General features: G+C 51.4%; 11 protein-coding genes across 11 annotated transcripts; 5 read left to right on the top strand and 6 right to left on the bottom strand.

Moving 5' to 3' along the window:
• Nucleotides 1–1,850: 1,850 nt before the first annotated feature.
• Nucleotides 1,851–3,827, bottom strand: N7477_006049 (MDR family MFS transporter; the record flags this gene model as incomplete). Its single annotated transcript, XM_056967712.1, has 4 exons — nucleotides 1,851–2,931; nucleotides 2,982–3,361; nucleotides 3,412–3,506; nucleotides 3,563–3,827. The coding sequence occupies 4 exons, from the start codon at nucleotides 3,825–3,827 to the stop codon at nucleotides 1,851–1,853; spliced, it is 1,821 nt and encodes a 606-aa protein (XP_056822466.1).
• Nucleotides 3,828–3,954: 127 nt separating this feature from the next.
• N7477_006048 (uncharacterized protein) lies at nucleotides 3,955–4,188 on the top strand (the record flags this gene model as incomplete). The annotated part of the gene is made up of 1 exon (XM_056967711.1): nucleotides 3,955–4,188. The coding sequence occupies one exon, from the start codon at nucleotides 3,955–3,957 to the stop codon at nucleotides 4,186–4,188; it is 234 nt and encodes a 77-aa protein (XP_056822465.1).
• Nucleotides 4,189–5,303: 1,115 nt separating this feature from the next.
• N7477_006047 (putative aryl-alcohol dehydrogenase Aad14) lies at nucleotides 5,304–6,464 on the top strand (the record flags this gene model as incomplete). Its single annotated transcript, XM_056967710.1, has 1 exon — nucleotides 5,304–6,464. One exon carries the CDS (start codon nucleotides 5,304–5,306, stop codon nucleotides 6,462–6,464), a length of 1,161 nt encoding a protein of 386 aa, XP_056822464.1.
• A 556-nt stretch (nucleotides 6,465–7,020) lies between these two features.
• On the bottom strand, nucleotides 7,021–8,566 carry glkA (glucokinase glkA; the record flags this gene model as incomplete). The annotated part of the gene is made up of 2 exons (XM_056967709.1): nucleotides 7,021–8,325; nucleotides 8,384–8,566. 2 exons carry the CDS (start codon nucleotides 8,564–8,566, stop codon nucleotides 7,021–7,023), a joined length of 1,488 nt encoding a protein of 495 aa, XP_056822463.1.
• Nucleotides 8,567–10,660: 2,094 nt separating this feature from the next.
• On the top strand, nucleotides 10,661–11,540 carry N7477_006045 (Mic19 family protein; the record flags this gene model as incomplete). Its single annotated transcript, XM_056967708.1, has 3 exons — nucleotides 10,661–10,719; nucleotides 10,885–10,942; nucleotides 11,004–11,540. The coding sequence occupies 3 exons, from the start codon at nucleotides 10,661–10,663 to the stop codon at nucleotides 11,538–11,540; spliced, it is 654 nt and encodes a 217-aa protein (XP_056822462.1).
• A 268-nt stretch (nucleotides 11,541–11,808) lies between these two features.
• N7477_006044 (ribonuclease P/MRP protein subunit POP1) lies at nucleotides 11,809–14,460 on the bottom strand (the record flags this gene model as incomplete). The annotated part of the gene is made up of 1 exon (XM_056967707.1): nucleotides 11,809–14,460. One exon carries the CDS (start codon nucleotides 14,458–14,460, stop codon nucleotides 11,809–11,811), a length of 2,652 nt encoding a protein of 883 aa, XP_056822461.1.
• A 221-nt stretch (nucleotides 14,461–14,681) lies between these two features.
• Nucleotides 14,682–16,810, bottom strand: N7477_006043 (putative MFS drug efflux pump; the record flags this gene model as incomplete). The annotated part of the gene is made up of 8 exons (XM_056967706.1): nucleotides 14,682–15,092; nucleotides 15,146–15,276; nucleotides 15,335–15,707; nucleotides 15,761–16,140; nucleotides 16,194–16,350; nucleotides 16,403–16,461; nucleotides 16,519–16,597; nucleotides 16,646–16,810. 8 exons carry the CDS (start codon nucleotides 16,808–16,810, stop codon nucleotides 14,682–14,684), a joined length of 1,755 nt encoding a protein of 584 aa, XP_056822460.1.
• Nucleotides 16,811–17,691: 881 nt separating this feature from the next.
• Nucleotides 17,692–18,664, bottom strand: N7477_006042 (PaaI family thioesterase; the record flags this gene model as incomplete). The annotated part of the gene is made up of 2 exons (XM_056967705.1): nucleotides 17,692–18,069; nucleotides 18,221–18,664. The coding sequence occupies 2 exons, from the start codon at nucleotides 18,662–18,664 to the stop codon at nucleotides 17,692–17,694; spliced, it is 822 nt and encodes a 273-aa protein (XP_056822459.1).
• Nucleotides 18,665–18,925: 261 nt separating this feature from the next.
• Nucleotides 18,926–20,773, bottom strand: N7477_006041 (ubiquitin-specific protease UBP6; the record flags this gene model as incomplete). Its single annotated transcript, XM_056967704.1, has 4 exons — nucleotides 18,926–18,987; nucleotides 19,040–20,160; nucleotides 20,220–20,700; nucleotides 20,758–20,773. 4 exons carry the CDS (start codon nucleotides 20,771–20,773, stop codon nucleotides 18,926–18,928), a joined length of 1,680 nt encoding a protein of 559 aa, XP_056822458.1.
• A 319-nt stretch (nucleotides 20,774–21,092) lies between these two features.
• N7477_006040 (actin-related protein 2/3 complex subunit 4 family protein) lies at nucleotides 21,093–21,928 on the top strand (the record flags this gene model as incomplete). Its single annotated transcript, XM_056967703.1, has 7 exons — nucleotides 21,093–21,095; nucleotides 21,148–21,397; nucleotides 21,453–21,529; nucleotides 21,585–21,667; nucleotides 21,722–21,748; nucleotides 21,807–21,867; nucleotides 21,920–21,928. The coding sequence occupies 7 exons, from the start codon at nucleotides 21,093–21,095 to the stop codon at nucleotides 21,926–21,928; spliced, it is 510 nt and encodes a 169-aa protein (XP_056822457.1).
• An 889-nt stretch (nucleotides 21,929–22,817) lies between these two features.
• N7477_006039 (uncharacterized protein) lies at nucleotides 22,818–24,570 on the top strand (the record flags this gene model as incomplete). The annotated part of the gene is made up of 4 exons (XM_056967702.1): nucleotides 22,818–22,985; nucleotides 23,067–23,486; nucleotides 23,671–23,982; nucleotides 24,049–24,570. The coding sequence occupies 4 exons, from the start codon at nucleotides 22,818–22,820 to the stop codon at nucleotides 24,568–24,570; spliced, it is 1,422 nt and encodes a 473-aa protein (XP_056822456.1).
• Nucleotides 24,571–25,458: the final 888 nt, after the last annotated feature.

Raw genomic sequence — 25,458 nt, 5'->3', positions numbered from 1 at the left:
TTCGTGATGAAATTCTTTTTCGATCAAACGCTAGCCGGTGCGATGAACATTGTGCTTTTCGTCGTTTTGATTAATCTTCTGAAGGGCGAGGGCCTCGGGCGTGTGTGGGAACTTGTTCTCTTGGTACGTGTCCTTTTATGTTCTAAGCCTTGCGGGCCCCTGATATGTGGAAGTGGAAGACTGATTTAAAATAGGATTTCCAACCGATCATGAATGCGAGACTGAAATATCGCCCGGTTGTGTCCACTCTCATGTATACGATCATTCCCGTGGATCGCAGAGTTGTCTTTGCGAGCGCGTGTGGCGTCATCTGGGGCATTTATCTTAGTCTTTATGCGGCGGTTTAATATGTTTTTATCTTCGGTCTTGGTACTCTTAACAGACATAGACTAATTAGAGTCCTCATTTGTCGTGCTCTTTGGGATAAAATCCATAATATGTAATCTCATTCATTTCTGGACTCGAATGACCTGGACCAACAAGGTATCTGAAGTTTCATCTGAAAACTGGAAATGATGTGAGAAAGGCCCCGGGGTGGGGGGGTGCTTTTACTCTATCAAGACTGAGATTAGATCGAGGAAATCTCGATGGCTGCAGTAACACAATTTTGATGATAGGAATCCCGGTCGGCAGGATACACCAAGGAAACCTTCTAGATGAGGGAAGAGTTGCCTGTGCAAGCTCAATGTGTCGAATACCTCCCAATATTACATTCTTTGCAGAGGCAAGGAACAAACACCAAGTCACCAAACCCTCAAGTTCTATACTGAAAGTGTCATCCACGGAAAGATCCTACGGGGAGGAGAGAGAGAGAGAGGGAGAGAGAAACCATCATGAGGACGTCAACAAGATGGTCCTTTCTCCGAATTTCTGGTATGCCGGGCGTAACCAGAGAACTTAAAATAAGGAGTTGAAGTCGGCATAGCGAAAAAGCGAATATTGTGGATGCTGTCTCGATAGGATACAATGTTAGGCTATAAACGCCGAACTCAGCGGCAATTTGGTCCATCTGATACAGCACGATTATGGCCACCGTCCCTGCGGTAAACTTTGCGCAAATATATTCAGACGCAATTTGTTCTGGCTTTCTCTACAACCATGTTTCACCGACACCGAGTTGCCCTGGTTGTCCAAGATCCATCTTTTGCTTTCCTATATCCAGGAACTTGAGCTATCATTGATGCTAGACGAGGTATGCCTCCGTTAGTGAAAATTGGAAAAATTTTCATCTCAACGGATCTCGACATGTAGTCTCCAGGGCTTATATAAATAAAGATGACCTCAATCATTCGTTGATTGGTACATAAAGGGCTACCACGTACTTCATAAAATAGCAAGTATAGAGTCGGAAAGCACAGTGGAAGTACACCGTGTACTCATGGGAGGAACTGCGACAGGGGGAGCTTCGTGAGGGCAGTTCCCTAGGCTGCGCGGATAATGGTCCTCGAAAGTATGGGCGAGGAAGTAGGGAGAAGAGCCTTGCAGCGTGTAAGACACAGGACGCAGGGTCTACGGGGGTGTTGGATTTAACAAGCTCGGACGATGCATGTTGCCGTGTTGAGTAGACCACTTTTCCTTTGGCTCCCTCAGATACAGAGATTTTGCAAAGATTTTGCAGCATCAAGCTTGACTTCTTGCATCCAGAATGAAATCCTCAAAAATCTGCAGTCCGTGTTATCTTAAGGTCTCAATGGTGTATGAGATGCATGGAAATATGTTGATAAAGTGTATTACTCAAGCAGAGAGGTATATAAAGCCCATATTCTACTGCTCTCAAAGTCAGAGTGCCCAAAACAAAAGAAATTACAAAAAAAAGCATCAATGGGTGGAGAGTCGAAAGATTAAGATGTCTAGACCGGAGTCACTTCAATCTTCTTGCCCTTGACGGAGAGCCACTCAATGAAAATGGGGCCGATCAGGGACAGGGCACCCATGGCGACGGAGACGTAGAAAGTCTGTGTAATGGCGTTGTTGTAGGCCACTAGGACGGGTGCCAGGGCAGGACCGGGCAGAATATTGCGCAGCATAGTGGCACCGGCACCAACGATCTTAGCAGCATCGGCACCAGGAGCATCGGTCTGAATGTTGTGAACGAGCTGGTTCTGGAAGACATTTTGGGCCACAGAGACGAAGATTGCACCACCCAAGGTCTGAGCAAACATGACCAAAGCGGTACCGCTGGGGACGTCCTCCGTTTTAAGTGCTGTCTGTACGACAATCATTGGCATTTGCATACCCATGCCCAAACCGATACCAAACATGGCCTGGTAGCCGATCCACTTGGGATGGCCGGAGTCGACCTCGAGGGTAGATAAGAGCCCTGCGCCAATCGTCATAATGATCGACGATGCGATCATGAAAGGGGTGTAGTAGCCACAGGCAGTGACCAGACCGCCGGCGAGGATACCAAGGAGGACGACGGAGATAATCATGGGTAGATTCATGATGCCAGACTTGATCGCGGTCGCGCCCTTGACGGACTGGAACCAGATTGGAAGATAGTAGATCATGACGAAATATGCGGCGCCGATAGCCAGCGCATACCAAGCTGTACCCCACACGTTACGGTTCTTTATCAGGCGAGGAGGAATAGTGGCACGATCCTGACCCCACCATTGAAGACCGATAAATATGATGATAAGCACTCCAAAAACGACGAAGAGTGCGACGATACGCGCACTGCCCCATGCGTAGGTGGTGCCACCCCACTGCAGCGCCAGCAAAAGACAGATGATAGCGGGGAGGAAGAAGAAGGAACCAGGGAGATCAAATTCGGCAAGTTGCTGCTTCCAGGTCCTACCGCCCTTGCCGACGAGAGGTGGAGTTGCCTTGAAGAAGAACAGGATGAAGAAGAAAGTCACTGCCCCAACGGGCAGGTTGATGTAGAAGCACCAGCGCCAGGTCAGTCGGTCAGTGAAAGCACCTCCCATGCTGGGAAGAAGGTCAGCGATATTCTGCTGTGAGGAAGCAAAGGAACATACAGTGGACCTCCGACACTGGCAATACCGAACATGGAGCCGATGAGACCAGTATATGCCGGCCTCTTCACCAGCGGCACACTTTGGTGGACGATGAGCATCGCGCCCGAGTAAAGCCCAGCGGCTCCGAGACCAGCGATGGCACGGCCAATAATCAGACCGACGGACGAGGGAGTTGTCGCGCAGACCAAGGAACCAATCTCGAATATCGACAGGGCCAACAGATAGATCCACTTAATCGAGTAGAAGGTGTAAAATTTGCCAAACATCAAAGTCACGGCGCATGTAGTCAACAGATAAGCACTACCATACCAACCCACATCATTGAGAGAGTTGAACTCGTCCGTGATTTTGGGAATAGCTGTTGCGATGATGGTGTTGTCCTATACCATGGTGAGCAATTGTACTTTTGAGTGCCAAGTTCCACACGTACTAGTGCCACACAGAACACGCAGAGACACAATGCGATAGTAATTAAGCCAAGTTTTAAGCCGGAAGGATATTCTTTGTCATCGGCTTTCTTAGAGTCTGTATCAGATTCACCGCTCGTGTTGCTGGAAGTCGAGACCTCCTTTCCTCGTCACCGCGGACAATCGGTTCCTTGTTGGTATCTTCTTTGGGCACTGCGCGAGGCGACTGGCCATTATTAGTATTGCTGTCGCTGTGACTGGCGGTCTCCTTTCCCGTATCGAGGCCAGCAATGTTCCTGAATTCCTCATCAGTCATAGTCGCCTGCTTCTCGCTTGAAGGCTTAGGAATATCCTGGGGCTGTGGTTGATCACTGGAAGTTCTCAGGGCTGGATGATCCTCCACCTTGGGAGCAGTCGATTTACCAAAGAAAAGTGGCATTTTTGGCGATGGTGTAGGAGGGGGGCAGGAGAACCAGATAACCGAGGGGGGGGAAGCTGCAGATTTAAGAGGACAATAGGTTAGGCAAGATTGGCAACGCAGCTGGCCCTTTCGTACAGGTCTCAAGATGAACCAGGGCGACCTTGCGCGTCCTGGGGTCCTTGGCTCCCTGAGTCGCACCAACCCTACGGACCGAGACCTCGGTGTCCATGTGGGTTGGAATGCTCCAGAGCCTGTAGATGGTGCAGCCGCAGTAGTACCGCTAGCATTATGTTTGAACTACGCACATGTGGGTTATGCAACCTCTCTTACCGGAGCAAATGATGAGAAGGCGTGGAGCCAGGGCTCAGCCGAACTTTAGGCCGTAATTCAGGCGGGACTGCATCAGCCAGGAGATCATGCAAGGATCACGGAGCTATGTCTCTGCAGTTCGTCCACTCTTTTCCCCTTTCCGTCCTGGTGGCGCCCAATTGAGTCCGGGATGTGAGCATAGCGGCGATCCCTTGCTCGGATCGTCAATGCGAAGACATCATTCTGCAGGACAGGGGGTGATGATGGGGCAATAGCGCGGTAGGAAAGTATTGAATGGGTGCACTCAGTCGTACCGACCATACGTCAATGATGAACGTTCGAATCGCAATCAAGTCAGACTCGGACCGGATGGTCATCTCCGGGCAATCCGGCCTCCGGTCGGGGGATTGGCACTGGTTCTCGCGTCTGATCCCAGCTTGGAACTTATAAAAACATTGCCCAGAGTGTGCAATGCTGCAAAGGACACGCCTTTCATGCCTTGACACCTTGACACCTTGACACCTTGACACCTCGACACCTTGATTCCTTGATTTCTTGACGCCTGGATCCATCCGGACGGACTTTGTGGCCTTAAAACAGTGTACCTTGTGCCCTGGTCAGCGCTGACACCTCGAAATGGACTAGCGCCAGGCCGGGGTTAGAAATGCGGAGTTTGGAGTTAAGCCCCCACCTGGACGTGGCCAAAGGAAGAGAAGACATATGGTTAAAATCGAACTCGAACGCGAGATTCTATTTCATCTGCCTGCGAAAAAGGGACACTTGAGACATGCTTCTAGATTCTATTGACCGCAATGCGACTTCGATCTCGATCAAAGTTTCCGTCGTGAAGGAGTGGAGACGGGCACAGTTATGTATATTGACATCATCTGCCCCAACAACCGTGGCTAGCGTCTGGCCATGAACGACGGACAAGTCATAGTGGACGACTCTTGTTAAATCCGGACCACATGAATGACATGAACGACATGTGGAGATGCTCTATGTCCTTTATTTCCGTCAGTCATCATAGAGACAGCTCCATCGATGGAACGCATATAAGTAAAGTGCCATCCCATCGGGAACCGGTTCATCTCAATCACTACTCAAAACAAGTTCATTCACCCTCCGTCAGACGGTTCTTCTTTCAGAACAACTCAACCTCGACCCATCCTAGTTCAATTCACCATGGAAGCGCTCTTCAAGCCCGCTCCCGAGCCCGCTACCCCTCTGGGTCGGTATCGCATTCTTTCCTCCACCGCTGGGGTGCGCGTGTCTCCTCTACAGCTGGGTGGCATGTCAATCGGAGACAACTGGAACCAATTCATGGGGAGCATGAACAAAGAGCAATCCTTCAAACTCCTCGACGCCTTCGTCGAAGCCGGCGGCAACTTCCTCGACACCGCCAACAACTACCAAAACGAGCAATCCGAAGCCTGGATCGGCGAATGGATGGCCGCACGCAAGAATCGCGATCAGATGATCATAGCCACCAAGTTCACCACCGACTACCGCACCCATGAGCTGGGCAAGGGTAAGGCGCCCAACGCCTGCGGGAACCACAAGCGAAGCATGTTCCTGAGTGTGCGCGACTCGCTGCGCAAGCTGCAAACCGACTTCATCGACGTGCTGTACTTGCATTGGTGGGATCATACCACCTCGATCGAGGAGATCATGGACTCCCTGCACATCCTGGTGGAACAGGGTAAAGTCATGTACCTCGGAATCTCAGACACGCCTGCATGGATTGTGGCGGCTGCCAACACCTATGCTCGTGCGCACGGCAAGACTCCCTTCTCCATCTACCAGGGCCGGTGGAACGTGATGCGTCGGGACTTTGAGCGAGACATCTTGCCTATGGCACGTCACTTCGGCATGGCGCTTGCACCTTGGGATGTGCTCGGCAGTGGCCACTTCCAAACGGCGAAGCAGCTGGAAGAGCGCAAGAAGGCAGGCGAGGGACTGCGCAGCATGTTCCAAAGTGAACAGTCGGAGGAGGAACGCAAGATCTCTGAGGCTTTGGCAACGGTGGCAGCAGAGCACGGCATTGAGTCCGTGACGGCGATTGCATTGGCATATGTGCTCTGCAAGGCGCCCAACGTGTTCCCGATCGTGGGCGGCCGCAAGGTCGAGCATCTGAAGGATAATATCAAGGCATTGTCGATCCGTCTGACCGAGCAGCAAATTGAGTTCCTCGAGTCTGCGGCTCCATTTGATATTGGTTTCCCTGGGAATTTCATCGGACCGGACCCGGCGATCAGTGGTGGCAAAATGCCGTTGTTGATGCAGACTGCTGGCGCCCTTGACTTTGTCCAGGGCGAGCAGGCGATTGGGTACGAGAAGAATTAGATCGTGGAGCATGGCTTGATTTACATATCTGATGACCTCAGTCCTCTCTCGAATACTTGAAAGCGATTTGAAAAAGAAAGTTTATCCATAATTGATTGAGATCGTAGCTTAGCCTGAAATGCAAATTTGTACTGATATCGGATGCCAATCCGCGCCAGGTCAATGTTTGTGCAACGCCGTGATACCAAGATAAAAGACATGATATAAAATAGAAATAGGATTTGAAGAGGGATTCCCTCATGATACGTCCTGCTTGAGGTCCACACAAGGGCAGGATAGATAAAGCAATGAGGATGGCGAAGGGCCGCGTGGCTGATCGAGGTCCCAGACTGGGTTCGCAATGTTTCAGGTGAGGGTTACCCCTGCCATGAGAAGCGAAAGGTTGGTGGAAGGATCGAGATCGGTCCCAAAAATGCGCTCACGCGACGATCGAAGCCAAGATACTGGCCCAGCCGGTACGCTCAGACAGACGGTCAAGTGAGGCTGCATCCGGGATCATTGAGACAATGAACACGTATTTACCTGTATTTACCTGAAATGAACAGCTGCACCGAGCTCATTTCTCGGTGGATTTCTGCAGAGTCTCGTCCTTGCTGGCGACCAAAGCGATCAAAGCGGCACCCACACCGCTGCCGTCCTTGGAGATACCAATGCGAATCTTCTTCTCACCTGCCGGGCCGACCTGGGGCACCTCGCGCAGAGCGTCGCGCAGGTATTGCTCGAAGTTGGGGTAGAACTCGACCAGACTACCGTCCACTCCAACGTCGACCATATCGCTGGTCTCGATCTTCTTGGAGTGAATGAGGATGGCAGCGATCGGGACGGCGCTCAAACGAGCGGCACGCTTGCCAATGGCATGAACAAGAATCTTGACAGCCTTGCACTCCTCCTCGCTGGGATTCTCAATCTTCAGGTGGTCCTTCAGTGCGGCCTTGACGTCGGTCATTTGCTTCGTGGAGTCGGCCTCGACCTGACTCAGCAAGCTGGTGTCCAGGCCCCACTGGCGGTAGAAGAGAGAGTCGGAGGGAATGGAGACTTTGGAGGTCTGGCTGGACTTGAAAAGACCAAGCTTGGGATCGTTGTGCATGGCCAGCAGAGCGCGGCGCAGAATCTCGCCAAGGAACATGCCCGAGACGCGCTTCTCAAACATCTGCACACCCGGGTTGTTGCTGTCGGCATCCAAGTCGCGGTCGAAGACGGTGTTGGGCAGGACACTGAGGTGGTTGTCGAAGCTACCCCACTCGGCATTGATGATCATCTCGCCAGTGGACTTGTCGTAGTGGGCGCCCTCCAGGTGGGTCAATTTTGTGATGTTCTCGATCTTCTCAACGTAGGCGCCATTAGTACCGGTTCCAAAGATGGCTCCAAGGAAGGTACCGGTCTCGCCAGGGGAGGTATAGGAACGGGCCATCAAAGTTCCAACGGTGTCGTTGACTAGAGCGGCCACGCGGACGGGGAGGCTCAGGTCATCAATGGCAGACTGGAGCAGGGCGCATACATCGTGGCCGACGGCATCGGGGATATTGAAACCCTTGGTCCACCGAATCAGGGTCCCGGAGTTGATACCGACCTGACGGACGGGGAAGCTGAATGTGAAACCCAAGTCGAACATGTATTCTTTGCCGCGACCCTCACGCCGGCGGAGCTGGTGCGCCTCGAAGTGCTCGTTGTGGTGGATGCGGAGGAAGGCCTCAATTTGGCGGGCCAAGAAGAGGAAGAGGTCCTTGGAGGTCCCGGAGGCCATGAGTTCCCGGGGGATCATGATCTTGGACTGAGTGAGGTCGAAGGTAGTGTCGCCGTGCAGTTGAACAGAGCAGACACGGAAGTTGGTGCCACCGAGGTCAACGGCCAAATACAGACCCTACCAAGAAGATTTCTGATTAGTGGTGATTTCCATCTGCGCGGCCACCAAAAACTACCTTTTCGGTTCCATTGGGTACAGCGGTGACGAAGGTAGGAATCTGGCTGAGAGTGCAGTTCTCCTTCTGGAGACCTTCGTCGGACTGCTTGATGTACTCCGCGACCCCGCGCTGCACTTGCTCGGCGGAGAAGTCGAAGTCGCGCGCAATGCGCGTAGCCTCATCGATCAAAGTAGAGGACATGTTGAGAATACAAAGGCCTCGGGTGAAGAGAGGGTATGTACAGCCGGAGAGTGATACAAAAAGGAAAAGAAAGAGAGGGTGGGAAAAGAGGTGTCAAGCGGGATGACGGAGGGGTCCATGAGGTCAGTCCACGACGTTGCCCACCTTGGCATCCAATTACCGGCTTCGCCGGCCTAAGCAAATACTCACCTTGGTTTCGGTTTCATTTTTTGGTTTTGGTTATAATACTCTATTACCAGAATGTGGACACCTGAGAGCGTCTTCTTGTGTTCTGTATGTGCTCTTATCCTCACCTTCCGGATGCAGCGCATTCCCCTGCATTCCTAGGAGCACACAGCATCTCCAAAGACGCTCTTGTTGCACAGAACCAGCCAGACTGTGATTTTTGATTTTCCCCTTTTCTTATCCCGGTAATTTAGGCGTGTTTATTGTTTTTTCCCTCATGACGGCATGGATATTTTTCCTGGAACTTAAAACCAAACTACGGAGAGAACAATGTGGGAGTGACTGTGAATGGCCAATGCCCTCTTCGTGGCACGCCTTTCCCCGACTTCACCGGTGAGCGACACCGGTTAAAGGCGCAGGGTACGGAGGACGGGGGACCGGGGGGGGATAACAGAACAGGGGAACAGGGGAACAGGAACCGGGCGTACACCCAGCGTCGCATGCATGTGTAGGGGACGATGCGCCAGGACTGAAGGTACCTACACCCACAAATCAACGGGCGAGAGAGACCATGTCAAGTTGAGAGAAAGAGCCTAGGAGCAGATCGGGATCGTTCGGCACGGGTTAAAACAGCTACCCACGTTCTTAGGGCACCCGAAGCCGAACGGAATCCCGATCCATAATTATCGTGACTAAACACACACGGGGAATCTGGTGGGTTCCACAGTGTAGCCCTAATCGCCCCGTGGCTTGACTGTCTCAGTCTGCCGACACCCTCCATGTTCCAATAGTAGGGGTAATGAATTGATGAATAATGAATTACATAGTTACACTTGCCACGTTCACTATTGTTGGCCCTGGACTGTCGACGTGGCAACGTTGGGAGATGACGGGTATTCAAATTGAATGGCTAAATAAATTTTGATGTGGCAGCGGCTCTGAAAGGTATCGATCTTCACGCGTCGGTGGCTTGCACTAGGCCTATACAGCAAACCAGACCACCAAGGAATGAAAACCCGACTGCTACGTCAGAAGTGACCTTCGTTCCTAGGTCCTGTTAGACTTGAAGTGCCTGATTTGATACTCTCATAGGGGAGGACCAGATACTAAACCCCGTGGATGCTTCTGGGATTTACGCAGCGCTATCCTCGGAGGAGTTCCATAGGAGGCAAAGAAGCACCAGGGCAAGCTCATGAATTGAATTAGACTCGGACCATTCATATTTGCCCCAGGGGACTCTTGGTCCATTGTCCAACAATTTCGTCCCCGCCTTCTCTGTACCCCGCATATGTACTCGCGTTTCTTTCGAGGCTACGTGCTCACGATCAAAGTCAACGTTTGTATCGGAAGGTTGTTGAGAGAGAAATAGTCACAGAGTCTCCTCAATTTACTCATGCGCATAGTCCCACTGTATCTCATTAAGCCGCGCAAAACAATAGAGAGACATTGCATGTGGGAATTGCAAGTCGTCGGAAACGGGGCCGTAGAGTGCGCTTGCACCTTGATGATATTGGACGGGATTACTACCAGCCAGTCGATTCTAGAACAGCCCAACCGAGAAGTTCCGATAGATTTAACTTTAGGTTGATGCCGCTGTACATACTGGTTCTCTGGTGAGGTCTGTGTCTTCTGCATGTGTGAGACGTCGTCCATGCTCTGGCCCTTTGGCCGGGGTCCCCTTATCTCTAAACAGATGCACAATGAACCCAAATCCAGGGTGGACTATCAGTATCTCAAGCAAGATCCAACAACAAGCCCGATGATCAGGTGTCGAAGTATCAAGTGGAAGTAAATGTGGACAGTCTCGACACTCATAGTGGTAGACCGCCCACGTGACCGAAGTATCGGAGCTTCGGGTGATCTGGGCATCTCACAACCGCCCTTCTCTGGTCCAGACTTGACGGCAATTCACATCTGCCATTCACAATCATGGGTGCTGGCAGTTCTAAGCCCGAGGCTGCGGGCAGCTCTAGCCATGTCTTTTCCAGGTAATGCCCCTCCCTTCTGACATCACTCTACTTCTGTCCCGAAAACCGAAACAACCGTCCGGTCAACCAGCGCAATTGCGACAGGACCGAACATTCTCATCCAGGGATGCAGTTTTTCTAAAATGACGCCAATTGAATCATGCACTGACAGGGATTATCATCCAGCAACTCTCCCGTCCAGTTCTCCTCCAACCTAGTGGATGCCCTCCAGTCCACTTCCGAGGTAAATCCGCACTCTTCCAAAGACAAGCCAAACGCCCTCAGCTAACCCTATTCCCGGTCAGACTGACTCCTCGCGCACCAAGGCCATCGAGCTCGAAATCCAGAAGCGCGTCGCTCTCGAACTCGAGCGCCTCCACCAACGCGAGAAGCAAACTCTCGCCGAGATCGAGAAGAAACTCTCTGAAGTCAAGAATACCGACTCTCTCCCTGTGACCTCCGCGACTGCTCCCGTCGCCTCAACCAGCTCCGGCTACCCAATCGGCTCCCTGAACCTCGATGCGCCACGAGTCCCCTTCGCCGGACGCGAGCACGAGCCTTCACCCGTCTTCACCGCGCCGGCTCCCGCGCCCCAGGCTGTTTCCAACCGAGATATCTCGCGGGATGCAGTGGCGAGTGAGATTGAACAGCTGCGCAGCCGGTTGGACGGCCGACGAAAGCTGACGGAATTGGATGAGGGTGTTTCAAAGGCAAAGGCTGATGTTGTTAGTTGCTTGCGGTTGAATGACCGTCGGCCGTTGGACTGCTGGCAGGAAGTTGAAACGTTTAAGCGCGAGGTTGCGAAGATGGAGCAGGCTTTTGTGGACCGCATTGTTGGTTGAGTAACCCGATGAACCGCGGGTCTGACTTGAGCATTCGCTTTGGGTCCGTGCCTGCTGGACTGTATGTATAGATTACGCTATTTTGTTTGCCATAAATCTGCATAGGATCTAGATCTCTGAATGGGTGAATGGCCAGTGTGACTGTAGCGTTTGGTACGAATGCTCGGTCTAGAGGACCGCATACGAAGATCTATAAACAGTCATGAAATGCGCATTGTCATAAAATGCTTCTAGGCAACCATTGGCAGGGTATCAAATCACAAAATAATCAGACAAGCTCCCACGTTCCCAATCGTCCCAGCTTCTCTCCCGCAGACCTAACAATGCACATTCGTCGCTCAGACGGCTTCACGTCAGGGATCAAGACCTTTGACAGCTGAATTGAACCAATCCCAGTGCCTTTGCCCTCTGAAAGATTGTAATTACCAGTGCTCACAAAACCGATGAGGTCTTCTTCCATTGGCACTTCCAAATGATTAGCCGTCGAGTTCTCGTGCGCAGAAGTTGAGATGAGCGACTCGGCAAGACGACGACGAGCTTCCTCGTCAGAAAGCGTGGGATCGTTAAATGAAGTCAAGTTCGCGCCGGACTTGCGGCTTGTAGAAGCCAGGTCGAGCCACTTGCGCCGCAGGATGGGATCACTGGGCAGACGGTAGATGCGGGCACAGGGTGTGGGTGTACCGCGGCTGGAAAGCGTGAGGTGGATAGTCACAAGGGAAGAGGTATCAATGTTGGTTTTACTGAGGGTGTTGAGAATTTTGTTCGTGTCGCCTGGTGTATATCTGATCGTGTGAATGTTGCATGGTGGATCGACAGGACCCGCCTCTTGCTCATCGGTCTTCTGAACAGTGTTGTGCACAGCACCTTCAGTTGTCGGCCCTTTCACAAGCCTCTCCCAATCACAGGCCCATCCATCTCCAATTTCTCCCTTGGGCCGACCCTCCCCAAGAACGAGCGTGTCAAATTCCGCTCGACGACCTTTGGGCCGACGTTCCCATTGGCGGCGGGATTTCTCTGTCTCGCGCTGAGTCCATTCCCAGCCAGCTCGAGTACCCGGGAAGTCGCCGGGGAACCATCCCTCACCAGCCTCAAAGGCGAGCTGTTGATGTTCCTTCAGGCCTCCGAAGCGTGGATTCCCTCCGCTGGAGAGAGGATGGTACATGAGCGAGTACCAAACAGGGACGATGCACTTCCAAGGGAGTAGCACAGTCCAGGATCCTGGAGGTGTGTTATTCGAGCAAGAATGTGGTCTATTCGCGAGAATCATTACGGGGATTTTCGGATCATTAGGCTTTGCGGCAGGGTAAACGCCAGGGCCGGCGAGAGTCCGACGTCGGTTGATGGCCTTTTGGCTTGGGAGTTGGCGAGAAGCTGCAAGGCGGCTGGAGCGATCGAACAGGGATGATTGGCCCTGTGTATGATCGAGGGGCCATGATGAGAGCAGCATAGCCAGCTTGTGCATGGAACTTTCGTCGCTGGGTACCTTGAATGGGCGTGGCGGGAATTTGAGGCGAGGATCAGACACATCAAAGGCTAATAGAGCATTGCGCGGCAGTGAAGACGGATTTGATACCCCAAGAAGAGAAAGCCAAACATCTTCTGGGCTCTGTCCTGCTGGAGCGTCGCTTGGTCCCAGAACAGGCCGCAATGCCGCCAGCAGTGCTTCCAGAGAGCCCGGTCCTGTAATTTCAACGCTGCCAATTTCAAACCGTAAGTCCTCTACCGTGACAGGAGGATTTTGTCTCTTCGACAGCTCAAGCAAACTATGCCACAATTGCAAGAACGCAGAGGGATGAACCCGAACCCAAAGCTTTCGCCGTGGCGTTCTTGATGCTGACTGGGCCTTGCCTGCATCGACCATTTCCACATCTTGGGACTTATCCGGTGCACACCAGACAAGTGTAACGGGGGCGATCGGCCTGGAGCGATCGTCCATTTCGAAAGTCCAAGCTTGGAATGACCGCGTCCCAGCTCTCCACTTTCTTGCCTTGGCTCCCCACGCCTCATTACTATCGACACCGACAGCTCGCAAAACAGCCTCAATGCAGGGCTCTGTTCCTTCAAGTTGAATGGTCGACATATAGCTCATATCCCAAGCCACGGCACCTCGAGCACCTCGTGCTCTGTGTGTAGGTCGGTAGCTTTTCTCAGTCGGCGATAAGGGAATTGCAAAACGCCAGATCGGGTCCTTGCTAGTAGCCATATGGGCACGCTTTGCGTGAAACATGTGTGTAGGTAGCCATGTCTTGCACTTTTGACGCTTGCGATATTTGGCATCTGCTGGCGGTGGCCTCGAGAGCTTATACTTTTTGACCTTTGGAACCCGAGGAGCAGTATTGAAGGCATGGCTCCCTGCCTCTTTCAACCTGGTCTCATATTCTTGATTACGTTTCACTTTTGCGGCGGCACGTCGGGCCTTTGACTTGGCATTGATATTTTGTAGACGACGAGCGGATTCGAGGCGGATGCGCATGATCTGGGTGGGCTTCCTTCGACGTGCGGTGACTGTCGGCGTATTGTCCTCGATCATCTGGCACATAGTTGGATCAGACGTTGAGCAGCTAAGAGCATGTCCTGACAAACTTACCTCGTGCTTCGCCCGCGCCCTCAACCTTCGCGGGACCCGTTTCACATTGTGACTCGCAGTGCGGCGTCGCAAAGCGCGGGGAACTTTTTGAAACGCCCTTGTTGTCAATGCGGTTTTAGACCGCTTCATACCATCTTCCAGGGCCTGGATTTCGAATGCCCGCGCGGCTGCGTATGCGGCGACATCGAGCTCGCCCGTCACAGAGAGCGCAGCGTCAGTTGACTGCACAGCCAGGGAGCGTGCATCAAGGTTTTTAGCGCGCTTGCGAGAAATACCAGTAGCTCCGTGAGCCCCTAGCGGTACCGGTTTCCGCTTTGCTGGGTTGGAGGCCATGGTGGCTGCCGTGTTGTGTCAAATTGAGTCGAGGAATAAAAATGTTGCTGGGGCTTGGCGCGTCATGGATCGGCCCCACGATATGTACCTTATCTTCTTCACTAGTCTCTTGGTAGTCTAAGTATTATTCAAAGCTAAGTATAATTAATTCATCGATCACATTGAAATATATTTAAGTACATAAGGCACGAGTGAAAATTATCTGCAGTACATAGCGTAATTCACATCACCACCGCAACATGGTCGGTCATGTACTTGGTAATGTCGCCCAAGAAGCATGCAGCGATAATGGACACACCTCCAAACGCGATACTGACATAGTATACCCACTTATATGACTCGGCATAAGCAAGCTGACCAGCCGTGACAACCATCTCGTATGCCGTCTCGTTGCCGGCGATACCGGGAATCAATTTAATTTCATCGAGAAGGGAGGCACCTGTGAGCTCAATGACTTCCGTGATGAGCTTAACGTCGGTAATTCCAAGCTCCGCGACCATCGTACCACCAATATAGGTCTGTGCCAATGGGACGAATTTGGAGATAAAGACGTTGTAGTAGATACAGTAGCCGACGCCACCGCCCACGACACGAATGGAGAGGGTCAGTGCAGAAATGGTGGCAATCAGATCCTACCGAGTGTCAGTCTGGAACTAGGTCGTCATCTATCAAAATAGATACTCACATCGGGGCAGATGATGGTGGTGATAATTGAGGCGGGAACGACGATTCCGCCAATTCCAAGGCCGGCCAGAATGAGGATCCCCCATAGCTGGTACATGTTGTCAAGACGTCCAATAGACATGGCACCACAACCTGGGAATGACTTAGTTACCTGCAAAAATTATGACATGGTGATATTTTGTGTACCCACCTGCCGTCATGAGGATACTGCTGACAATCAACAGTTCCTTGTTGTGTCCTCGGAACACACTCAAGAGCACCAACACAATACAAGCACCAGCCAAGATACTGAAGCCGATAGGCAGACTGCGCACACCAACCTCGACGGGGTCATGCCCATATACATTGAACGACTCGGTGGGCCAGAACATCAACACTGAGAAGAAGTTGGCGCCGGAAATGAAGGTGATGACAAGTGTGAGGCCCAGAGTGCGGGGTTCTTGCTTCAAACGAGTCGGGAAAATGGGGTATTTGGCACCGTAGATCTCCCAGAATGCAAATGCGACTAGAAGGAGGAAGCCAATGATCAAGGGTGCAAGAACGTGAGCGGAGGACCATGGGTACTGAGCAAGCAAAAATCAGCATAAAGGTAGGAATGGTGAAGCACAAGACATACCATGTATCCACCCCACTGCAGGCCAGCCAAGAAGATAATCAGTCCAGTGATACTCAGGAAGCCACCAACAAAGTCGATGCGGCTGATAATCTCCTTCCGACTGAGTCCAAGGGAGTTGGTTCGAGGAGGAGGGAAGTAAAATAAAACCGTGATCAAAAGGCCGAACCCACTCCACGCTCCACAAAAGGCGCCGACATAGCGCCAGTTACTGTGATAAGCGATGAGTTGGGCCCAAAGGACGGACGGGCAGAAGGGGACAATAGTGAAGATGAGGGCGGCGACATAGACACCACGTTTGCGAGTGGGCGCCATTTCAGAAGTAGCAGCCAGCGCAGTCAATTCATTAACACCAGCGCCCGCACCAGCAATCGCCATTCCCGCTAAATTAAGATCAGTAGCTATCCCCCGAAAGGTTTAATTTGAGGGAACACACCGATAAAGATGTTCATTGTGTGTGCCGTACTGCTGATGATCATCCCAAGACAGATGAGAGAGGCGCCGACAATGGCGACATAGCGACGGCCGAGCAGATCAGATAGAGACCCGACAAATGGGCATACACCTGCGAGACTGAGGAGATTGGCAAGAATCTGTTGAACACCGTAAGTCTATAACATAATTGGTATGGATAGTGGTCCTTACAAACCAAATCCAACGATCCGCGCCTCCAATATCTCCATAAATATATGGTGGAATACCACCTGGATGAGATCGTTAGAAATTCTCTGCTCATGTGCAGAGACCATATGGGAGCATACCGAAGAGATAAACCGGAATTTGGCTACCAGTCCACAGGAACGCCATTGCTGTGAATCCCATGAACCGCCGGAAGGTCATCTAGCGACAATCAGTGCTGATGCTCCACAAGAATCACGATTCTCTTACTGGAATGTCTCCTTCAGACTCATAAAGGCCCGTCTCATTAGAGCTTCCGTCGACCATCTCCTGGTGACTGTGCGATGACCCCTCGAGCTCCTTGCTCTCATCAGGTTGGATGGCATTTTTTTCATTGTGAAGCGCCGAAGGCGACTCCTGAATTGGCCCTGTCATGATGGGTAGATAATTAACGGCAGGATCGCCGATATGAAGGGGAGGAAAACCAGAGAGATAGAAAAAGAATCAAATTGGATAGGGGGATTTCAATTCTAGCTGGTGCAACGACGATCCACTTAGCGGGAGGACTGGGGAGATATAACTTCTGTTAGAGTAACCAGGTAACATAACGGCGACAGATCCATCCCCAGTCTCATTAAATCAAGCACTGAAACAAAAGCCATTTCGGACACGTCTGTCCCAATCCGGAGCCAATCAGGTCTAATATCGAGCCGGGGAAAAAGATTGGTGGGGGCGGCAAAAGTGGTATGGGCGGAGATGGAGTCAAGATAAGCGATAGCCGGGATCTGGAGTCCGGAATCTAGAAAATACCGAGGCTGATCAGAGAAATCCTAGTGAATCCAAGGGAATGTCGGAGGGGCGACGCAAGTCTTCGAGACCAAAATGCGGGGGGAAACGTGGAGAAGGTGGATGCGGGCCTCGATCCCGCGCCAGTTCGGGGCCAAGTTCCACAATAGGATCCAGCCCCGAAACTGTATCCTATCCAAGGGTCTTGTGGTGTGTGCTAGCTGTTTCCGTTGCTGAAGAATCTTGATAGAATTGGTATGACTGAATGCTTGTGTGCGTAATAATCTAATTGCAAATGAATCTCCGGGGCTGGAGGGGCGTATGGTATACGTTACATGTTGCATGGGAGAGGGGGAAATCGGACCATGATTTTCCACCATGCATGTAGGGTTAATGCGAAGGGAGAGCGCTAGCCCACATCACAAAGTGGCGAACAAGTCAAGTCAATTACGGGTCCATTTCCGTTTGACGTTCTCCACAGTGACTCTAGTCATGGGTCCTTTAGCTCAACCGCCACCCAGGAATCAAGCTCAGAAGTGTTCCCCGACTTCTTTGAGCTTCAGCTTCTTTGGAACAACAAACAGACCATTCGCTTCAACACAAAGGCGTCCGGTCATGTCACGCAGCTCACACTTGGCAAATGCCTTTGTATCTGTGCTCTGTTCCTGGTCCAGAGAGGTGTGGAGGGAATAGAAGTTGCCCGAATAGACAGGGGCGCGGTAGTTGATGTTGAGGTTCGCTGTGACCCCTGTACGAGCCGGAAAATGTCGAATAGCTGCACGTCCGAGGTTCTCATCGATTACGGTGCCAAGCGCACCTCCATGCACCCTGGTTGGCCATCCTTCGAGGCCAGCCCCAAAGAAGACAACGCTAACGAGCTTCTTCTCCCTCTCGTTCCAGAAAACTTTCTATCGAGCACAAAATGAGTTAGCTAGGAATCGGATCCCGAGTGTCGGTACTCGAGTACGTCCATGAATGCTGATCTGGCTCGCCCAGACTTCTGGCTCCGGGCTCGCCCACGCCGAGGACATAAAATGCAGGTTCCAAGACACTACTCACTTGCAAACCCAAGCCTCTGCTTCCAGCAAGTGGACCAGAGGTTAGCCGATGTGTCTTATGATCATCCGAGAAGTTTTCGTAAACTTCCTTTTCCGTAAAATCGGGATCCTGTCGCAACTGCTGCACAATCGGAAGACCGATCTCATAGGCGCGCTGAATGTGCTCGAGCTCTGCCTGGTCCTCAGTAGTTCCTGGAAGCGGTGGTTCCACGAATTTGCGGTCCATCCATTTTCCTGCACTCATGCCAATGGCACCGAATATACCAGCGTAGATGAGGCGGCGCCTCCATCGCGAGGGTTGGGCCGAGGTGTTCGCATTCGCGGCAGTGCTGGCACTTCTGACGGAGAATCGTGTCAGGACAGGCGCGCTGATGATAGCTGCGCGCAATGACTGTTGTAGGGCTCGACGAGAATACATCGTGATCACATCGCCATTCAAGAACATCAAAGAAAGGCGAACTCGCGTAGATCCGAATGGGTACAACCGCGGTCTAATCACGTGACCATGTGTCCAATGTATGGTCACTACAATCTAAAATCAAGGACCTTATTGCCGAATGGAATCTACGCGAGTACAGTAGATTAGGTTCAAAAAGACTAACATCACCATCAACATCGACTCGTGATCATCATCTATTCATCTAGAGGCGTATCTTTTGGTCGCGGACCAGAGCAAGTACAACTCCAGTCCGAACATACGGACAGTCTATTCCAATGTAGGCAGCTCAATAGCCCGATAAAGCAAGATCAGAGCGGAGTGGGACTCCCCTATGAGATTCATTAGCAGATTTCTCTCCACAAACTATCTGGTTGTACTTACCACCACCGGAAAGAGTCTCGATCTTCTCGGCGTCCACCTCGGTAACCTTGTCGTCGTTGAACCACCACCACTTTGCTGTATCCTCGCGGCGCTTACTGCCAGTCTGGGCATCATCGGACTTCCGCTCCTGCTGCTTGACATAGGCCGTATAATGGCCACTGTCGGCACTTGCGCCCTGGTGGGTAATGACACCACGAAGCTCGTACAATCCAGACTGGTTGGTGCCGTTGGCAGGGCCATTCTGCCGAAGCAGATCATGCAGCTCCTGCTTGGCGATACGGACAGACTCCATCTTCTCTGCCTCGTACTCAGCGTCGGTCTTGAAGTTCTCCTCCATGTTCGTGTCACCGTCCTTGTCACTGGCCTTGCCCTTGTCTTCGGCGGCCTTCTGCTTCTTCTGCATAGGTTCCATTTCGGTCCCGGCTTCTTTGTCCTCCTTTTTGCCCTCCGCTTCGCGCTGATCGTTGAGCTTTTGGCGCTTGCGAGAACGTTCAATGTCAACCTCATCCTTGCGGATTTCACGAACCTTGTCTCGGATGGGCACGAGCTGCTTTCGAAGCTCCTCGGTGCAGAACTCCACCACATCAAGCTCAGCCGGGAAAGTGACCTTGCGCATGATCTTGGCTTTCTTCTGAGTTTCGCGCTTCCAGAAGAAACGCACGAAGTGCACGGTCAGGTACTTGGGCAGCCGAGAAATGCGGGACTGCTTAGTGTACAAGGCGTTGCGGTTCAGAGTAGGAGACTGCTTCTCAATCTGCTCCCTCAGGCCTTCCATGATACCATCCTGAAGGTGATTGGTCTCTTTCCCGATATGGCAATCCAGCTTGAAGAACACGTCGGAGCTCTTGCTCGGCTCCTCGCCGGCATCCTTTGCCCCAGGCTCGTCACACTCGGTGATAGAATCGAACTGGCCAGCCATGTATTTGTCAATAAATGAAATCCGGGAGGTGGCATCTCCATTTCCATCCGTGATGGTCAATTTGTTTCGCAGTTGGTTCAAGATTTGAGACCATGCCTCCTCGGCGTCCTGCTGCGCATAGCCGTGGCCATTGCGGTCGCGCTGAGCAAACTGGGGAATGCGGTGCGAAGAGCATTCAAAAACATAAGAGGAGGAATGCCCTCTTGTGTTTCGGACATCTGCTTGAACAGGTCACGAAGAGCTGCAGCCATATCTCTAGACCCATCCAGGGCGCCAAGGCCGAAGCTGCTGAGATCAGAAGCAACGGACTGACCAGAGGAGTTGCTCGGACGGTACTTCTGAAGTTCCTCCTGCAGCTCAGGAACGCTGCGCAGGGTTTGAAGGGTGGAGTTCAGGTAGCAAGTGTTTCCCAAATTCTGTAATCCGGCAGGGATAGCACCCGCTTGTTGCGCCACCTCCGCGGCAGTCATATCCTCAAGAAACTTGACTGCCTCCTTCGGCCGACCCAGGTCAACAGATCCCTGGCCGCCTGATGGGGTACCCATCATCATGAAGGTCTGCCCTGGCTTGGCGTTAAGAGATGACAACAGGGTCTCATCTTTCAGTTGACCTCCCTTGACCAGAATCTTTTGTCGGTCTGGTTCGACACCTGTCAAGGAGAACAGCTGGTATTTCAACGTCTCGCCGTTGGAGGTAGGGTCGAGCTCGACTTCGTGGCGTTTGCCGGCATGCTTCACAATAACTAGGATCAAAGTTAGCAACCAAGTTACAAGATCATGAGAGCTTTATTGTCACGCACTCGGTATGGATGCCATCTTGACGACTAAATTGTCCAAGGAACAGAAATGGGAAGAAGTTGGATGAGTTGAGTGATTGGTAAACAGCTCCGGGGTGGCTGATCGGGCGTGGGGCTTTGCAAACCAACCAAACAGCCATCATCACCGCCCCAAGCGGGACGACCTCACCTCCGCCTCCGCCGTGATCGCCTCTTGTCTCTTCCTGCAATTGTTGGCTCACTGGTATTTCTTGGCACTTATTGGGACTCACAGGGCAGAGTCGCGGCTGTGATATCAACCCGTTTGCAAGTTCGGGGAAACGGTTACTCCTCCGATCCATACACGCTACCCCTCCACCATGGTACGTCAGGCCCCAACATCGCGAACCCGATAAGTCTAATTGAGGATATCAGTCACAATCTTTACGCCCCTACCTTCAGGCTGTGCGAGCTTCCCTGACCGCTGCTCTCGCCCTTTCCAACTTCGCTTCCCAGACCTCCGAGCGTCACAATGTCCCCGAGATCGAAGCCGCTAGCAGCCCCGAGCTTCTCCTCAACCCGTTGACGGTCAGCCGTAACGACACAGAACGCGTACTGATAGAACCCAGTGTGAACTCGGTGCGGATCTCGTTGAAGGTTAAACAGGCCGATGAGATCGAGCATAGTAAGTCATTTTGGTCCGCACAGACCGCGAACTGTTCAATAATAACATTATGTAGTCCTCGTACACAAGTTCACACGGTTCTTGACTCAACGTGCCGAGTCCTTTTTCATTCTCCGACGGAAGCCCATCGAGGTTAGTCCCAGAGCGGCCGAGTTCGCGCTTGGTCTTAGTGCTAATCATATCTAAGGGCTACGATATCTCCTTCCTGGTGACTAACTATCACACCGAGGCGCTCCTGAAGCACAAATTGGTGGACTTTATTCTTCAGTTGTTCGTTTCATCCCCGTTCCCTTCTGCGTCTATTTTCCGCTAACAGATTTTCAGTATGGAAGAGGTGGACAAGGAGATCAGGTAGGATACTAATCAGGGCTCATCGTCCATGAATTCACTAGTACTGACTTGGTCATAGTGAGATGAAGCTATTCTTGAACGCTCGAGCTCGTTTTGTTGCCGAGTCGTTCTTGACTCCCGTAAGTAACTCCCCACTTTGCGACCCTAAACCATCTGCTAAACTCTCCCAAGTTTGATTAAATTCTGTGGCGTTCTTCTAGGTTGCTGGCGACGAAAGATACACTTGTCTTATCCGTATTTGTTCTATACATCAAAACAGGCTTGCAATGGAAGATTACCCACGGGTACATTTCCCGCTCCAACTCACATCTCATGCATCTGTGTCCTAACGAAGGCCCTCTAACTGAAGCTCTACATCTTTTAACCGTCTAGCCTGTTGAACGGCCATAGCAAAACTCAGACCCGGGTACTTGGGCTTTTCTTGCTCCAGAGTCGGGTCATAGCTCACCCTTGAGGCTTAGAGTATTCAACCCTAGTGAGTAAGTCACTAATCTCAGCTCAGCACCTTTCTTGTGTGATATTGGCGTAGTGCAAAGCTGCCAGGAAGGGTGGGTCTTTCTGCGTTAATCAGTACGGCGAAGATGCGGTGGTGCAATCTACGTCTCGTGCGGATCACAATCGCAATATGATACTTATGGTTGCGCTTACTTCTCTCTCATCGTATTCGGACCTACTCACTTGAAGAGGCGTACATGTAGTATGGTCTGGCAGCGCCTTGTTCGATTTCATTTCTTACTTTGACTTCATTTCTCGACCTACCTTTCTCGTCGTCACCCCTCCTCGACCTCATCCTTTTATCCAAACACCTTGGTATGTATCTACTCCTATTTTTACCTCCGGCGCAGCTGTCATGATCAGAACATAATTTCATCTTCAATTGACTGTTGCAATCTCGTTCTCATCTCTCTCCCCTACCGCGTGATCTTCTTCACTTGAATTTCCCTTTCTCCCATCTACGCCCCCTTTTTTCATTTACTTTCTACGCTTCTCCTAGCCTTTCTCATTCTGTCAACCTGGAGGACGTCTGAAATTGGTCCTCATCAATATCCTCTAGATCATACCTTCAAGGATGTATCATTACTCCCCCGACCCTTCCGAGGAGGCGTATGTAAGCGCCAGAATGCGCCTTCTCGAGGACAAAACCTTGGAAGAATTGATGCACCAGCCAGACTGGCCCATCGGTAACCTGGCTGAACGTCGGAAGCCTTCCCGTGCCGGCGTTGCTCGAATTGACAATGTTAGTTCTTGACTCCACCTGCTTTAATCTGAGTCGACTTCTCGGTTCCTGTGCTCACCACTAATTGGACCTATATCACAGATTTCCTACTCACTCACTCGTCCAGAAGTGATCCAGATGTTTGGGCGAAATGGTCATCTGATCCCGGAGTCTCAGTGTCCAGTTCATATTATCATGGAACGCTCTACAGGAAAGACTATGTGTTGCTTTGTGGAATTTGAGGACCATGAGAGTGCTCAGGCTGCAGTGGACCGCTTGAACGCTACGACTGTGACTCAAAGCGGCCCTCGTATGGGGAATCGCCACATTGATGTAACCATGAGCAGCCAGCAAGAGCTGATGCAGGCTCTGTTCCCGAGGGCCAAGTGCGTCGACTGGGTAGGCGATCGCTTGGTTGCCCGTGACAAGCGTCCGACCGAGTGGTGGTCGACTGGCTTTGATGGATTCATTACAGATGAGGAGTTGTTCTGTGTGATTCGGCACGCAAAAGAGCCGCACCGAGTAGGTGGAATCGCTTACATCTCTATCTGCTTTGCCATCAAGTTGACATACATAGAGCGCGTTTGCGGGAAAAGTGCCTCAACGCACTTATGAGTCCCTCATCAGCACCATCTGGAAGGCAAGTGCACCCCTCATCAGATATTGAACTGTTCATTTGTTCTTCAATTCTTAACGGACTATCCAGTTCCCATGGTATGCCACTAGCATGTACACGGTGCATGCTCGTAATCAGCTGTTCGACGCCCTGCTGGTGATGGTGGAGCTCCTGTATCATCGCATTCGCAATTCTCGTACCGTCGGCTTGGACTACCGCTTAGTTTCCGAAATGATGCAGACCGGTCTCCGATGCCCTGGCTTCAACCCTCGCATGAAGTTTGCAATCATCGAAGCTGGCAGAGATCACCTCACCATGCAACGTATGTCGCGTGATGCCCTCTCGCTCTTTCCATTCGATACTCTGACCTGGTTGGCTCCCTACGACGTTGCTTCCTTGACGGTATGAAGTTCTGATGCTGGCCCGTTGATTTTGTTCTTCTTTTGCTTTCCCTGACATTCCTTGCAGTTTTATGGATCACTGATGAGCCGTGGCCGTGCGTCTCAAACTGAGAAACAAGGGTTGGAAAATCGCCACACTAATCCCAATTGGATCCGGCCCTACGGTCAGCAGCTCTTTGTCTGGGGCGAAGAAGCCGCAAAGAGGAAAACTTTTGCTGAGGCAATTGCCTATGAGCTGGGAGTTTTCCGTTCCATCATCATCGCTGGCCACAGAAACAACGGTCATCACTCCCGTGTCTCCTCCATCGGAACTGCGCCGCCCAGCAGCCCTACATGTCCTGTACGCTCATCTTCGGTCGTGCCGCACACTGCGTCGAACACCCCACGACCTGGCAATACTGGAGCTTTGAACACGCATAATTCCTCCGGATTTATTGTCGCCGATGATTTTCTTCCTCCTTACCACACGTCTAGCCAGAGCTGGCACCCTTCAATTGCTACTTCCGCTGAGAATAATGCCCAGACCCGTTCCTCGTCGAATATTCGGCAATCCCGAGCCCACCGCACATACGGCAGAAACCGTATTTAGGCGGTCGTGCTGTTCGTTGTTGCCAAGAACGAAGGGTATGTAATGGTCCAGACAAGATAACACACGTGACGTTCGGTTGTTCTGAGACCACGTTCCCATTCTATCCAGTGGGGTTTCTCCTCGTAATATCGCACAATTGCTTCTGTATTTACTCATTCTTGCTTTTTCTTTTGATGCATCATGGGGACGCCGGTTCTTTCCCAACCTAAAGGTCCGGATTTGGGAGGGAGACATTAATTTGTGGAGCGGCGGCGGATACATCGTTCTCTATGCCCAGATCCCCTCAGCGGTGGATAAGTAATCATAGTTTAAGCGATTTGAAATTCTACAAAGTTTGCTAGTAATTTCACCTAGTACCGGAGAGCTAAGCTTCATAAGCAGCGTGTAGATTCAAAAGACCCAATGCCTAGCTGCATCAACCTCCAAACTCTGTGTGTTCTAGAGAGAGTCAAGACATGCCAAGCTGGACATTAACAAACGAATTCACTCCATTTCAGATCGTCGCCTTATAAGATTTTGTTTGAAGTAGCTACTATGTGGTACTAGAAGCCATTTGGCTAATTTTAGCATCGGCCTTTCCGGTCCCTCCATAAGGCTCCCATCCTCTCTGTCTTAACGGCAAAACTTTCATTGACCACAGCAACCACAATGGCTGATAGAAGTATAGGTTGGGACTCATAAAAAATCCTCTTGTGCTGTGCATGATCTCCACGTCCAGACTGTTGCTTGTTTTGCAAGGAATTTTTATTTTTATTTTTATTTTTTTTTGCAATCTTGCCCTAGTCTTCTCTATTGGACGCCAATGAATCATCAATTAAAGCTCTATCAATCATTTAATCGATGAACAGTAATTAGTTGCCTCGGTATGTGAGCGTTTCTTGCAGAAAC

Source organism: Penicillium maclennaniae (assembly GCF_028827695.1).
Source record: "Penicillium maclennaniae strain IBT 15551 chromosome Unknown utg000005l:1.0-2652337.0:1.0-2654196.0, whole genome shotgun sequence".
Taxonomy (NCBI): domain Eukaryota; kingdom Fungi; phylum Ascomycota; class Eurotiomycetes; order Eurotiales; family Aspergillaceae; genus Penicillium; species Penicillium maclennaniae.
This window is presented reverse-complemented; position numbering and strand designations above follow the sequence as displayed.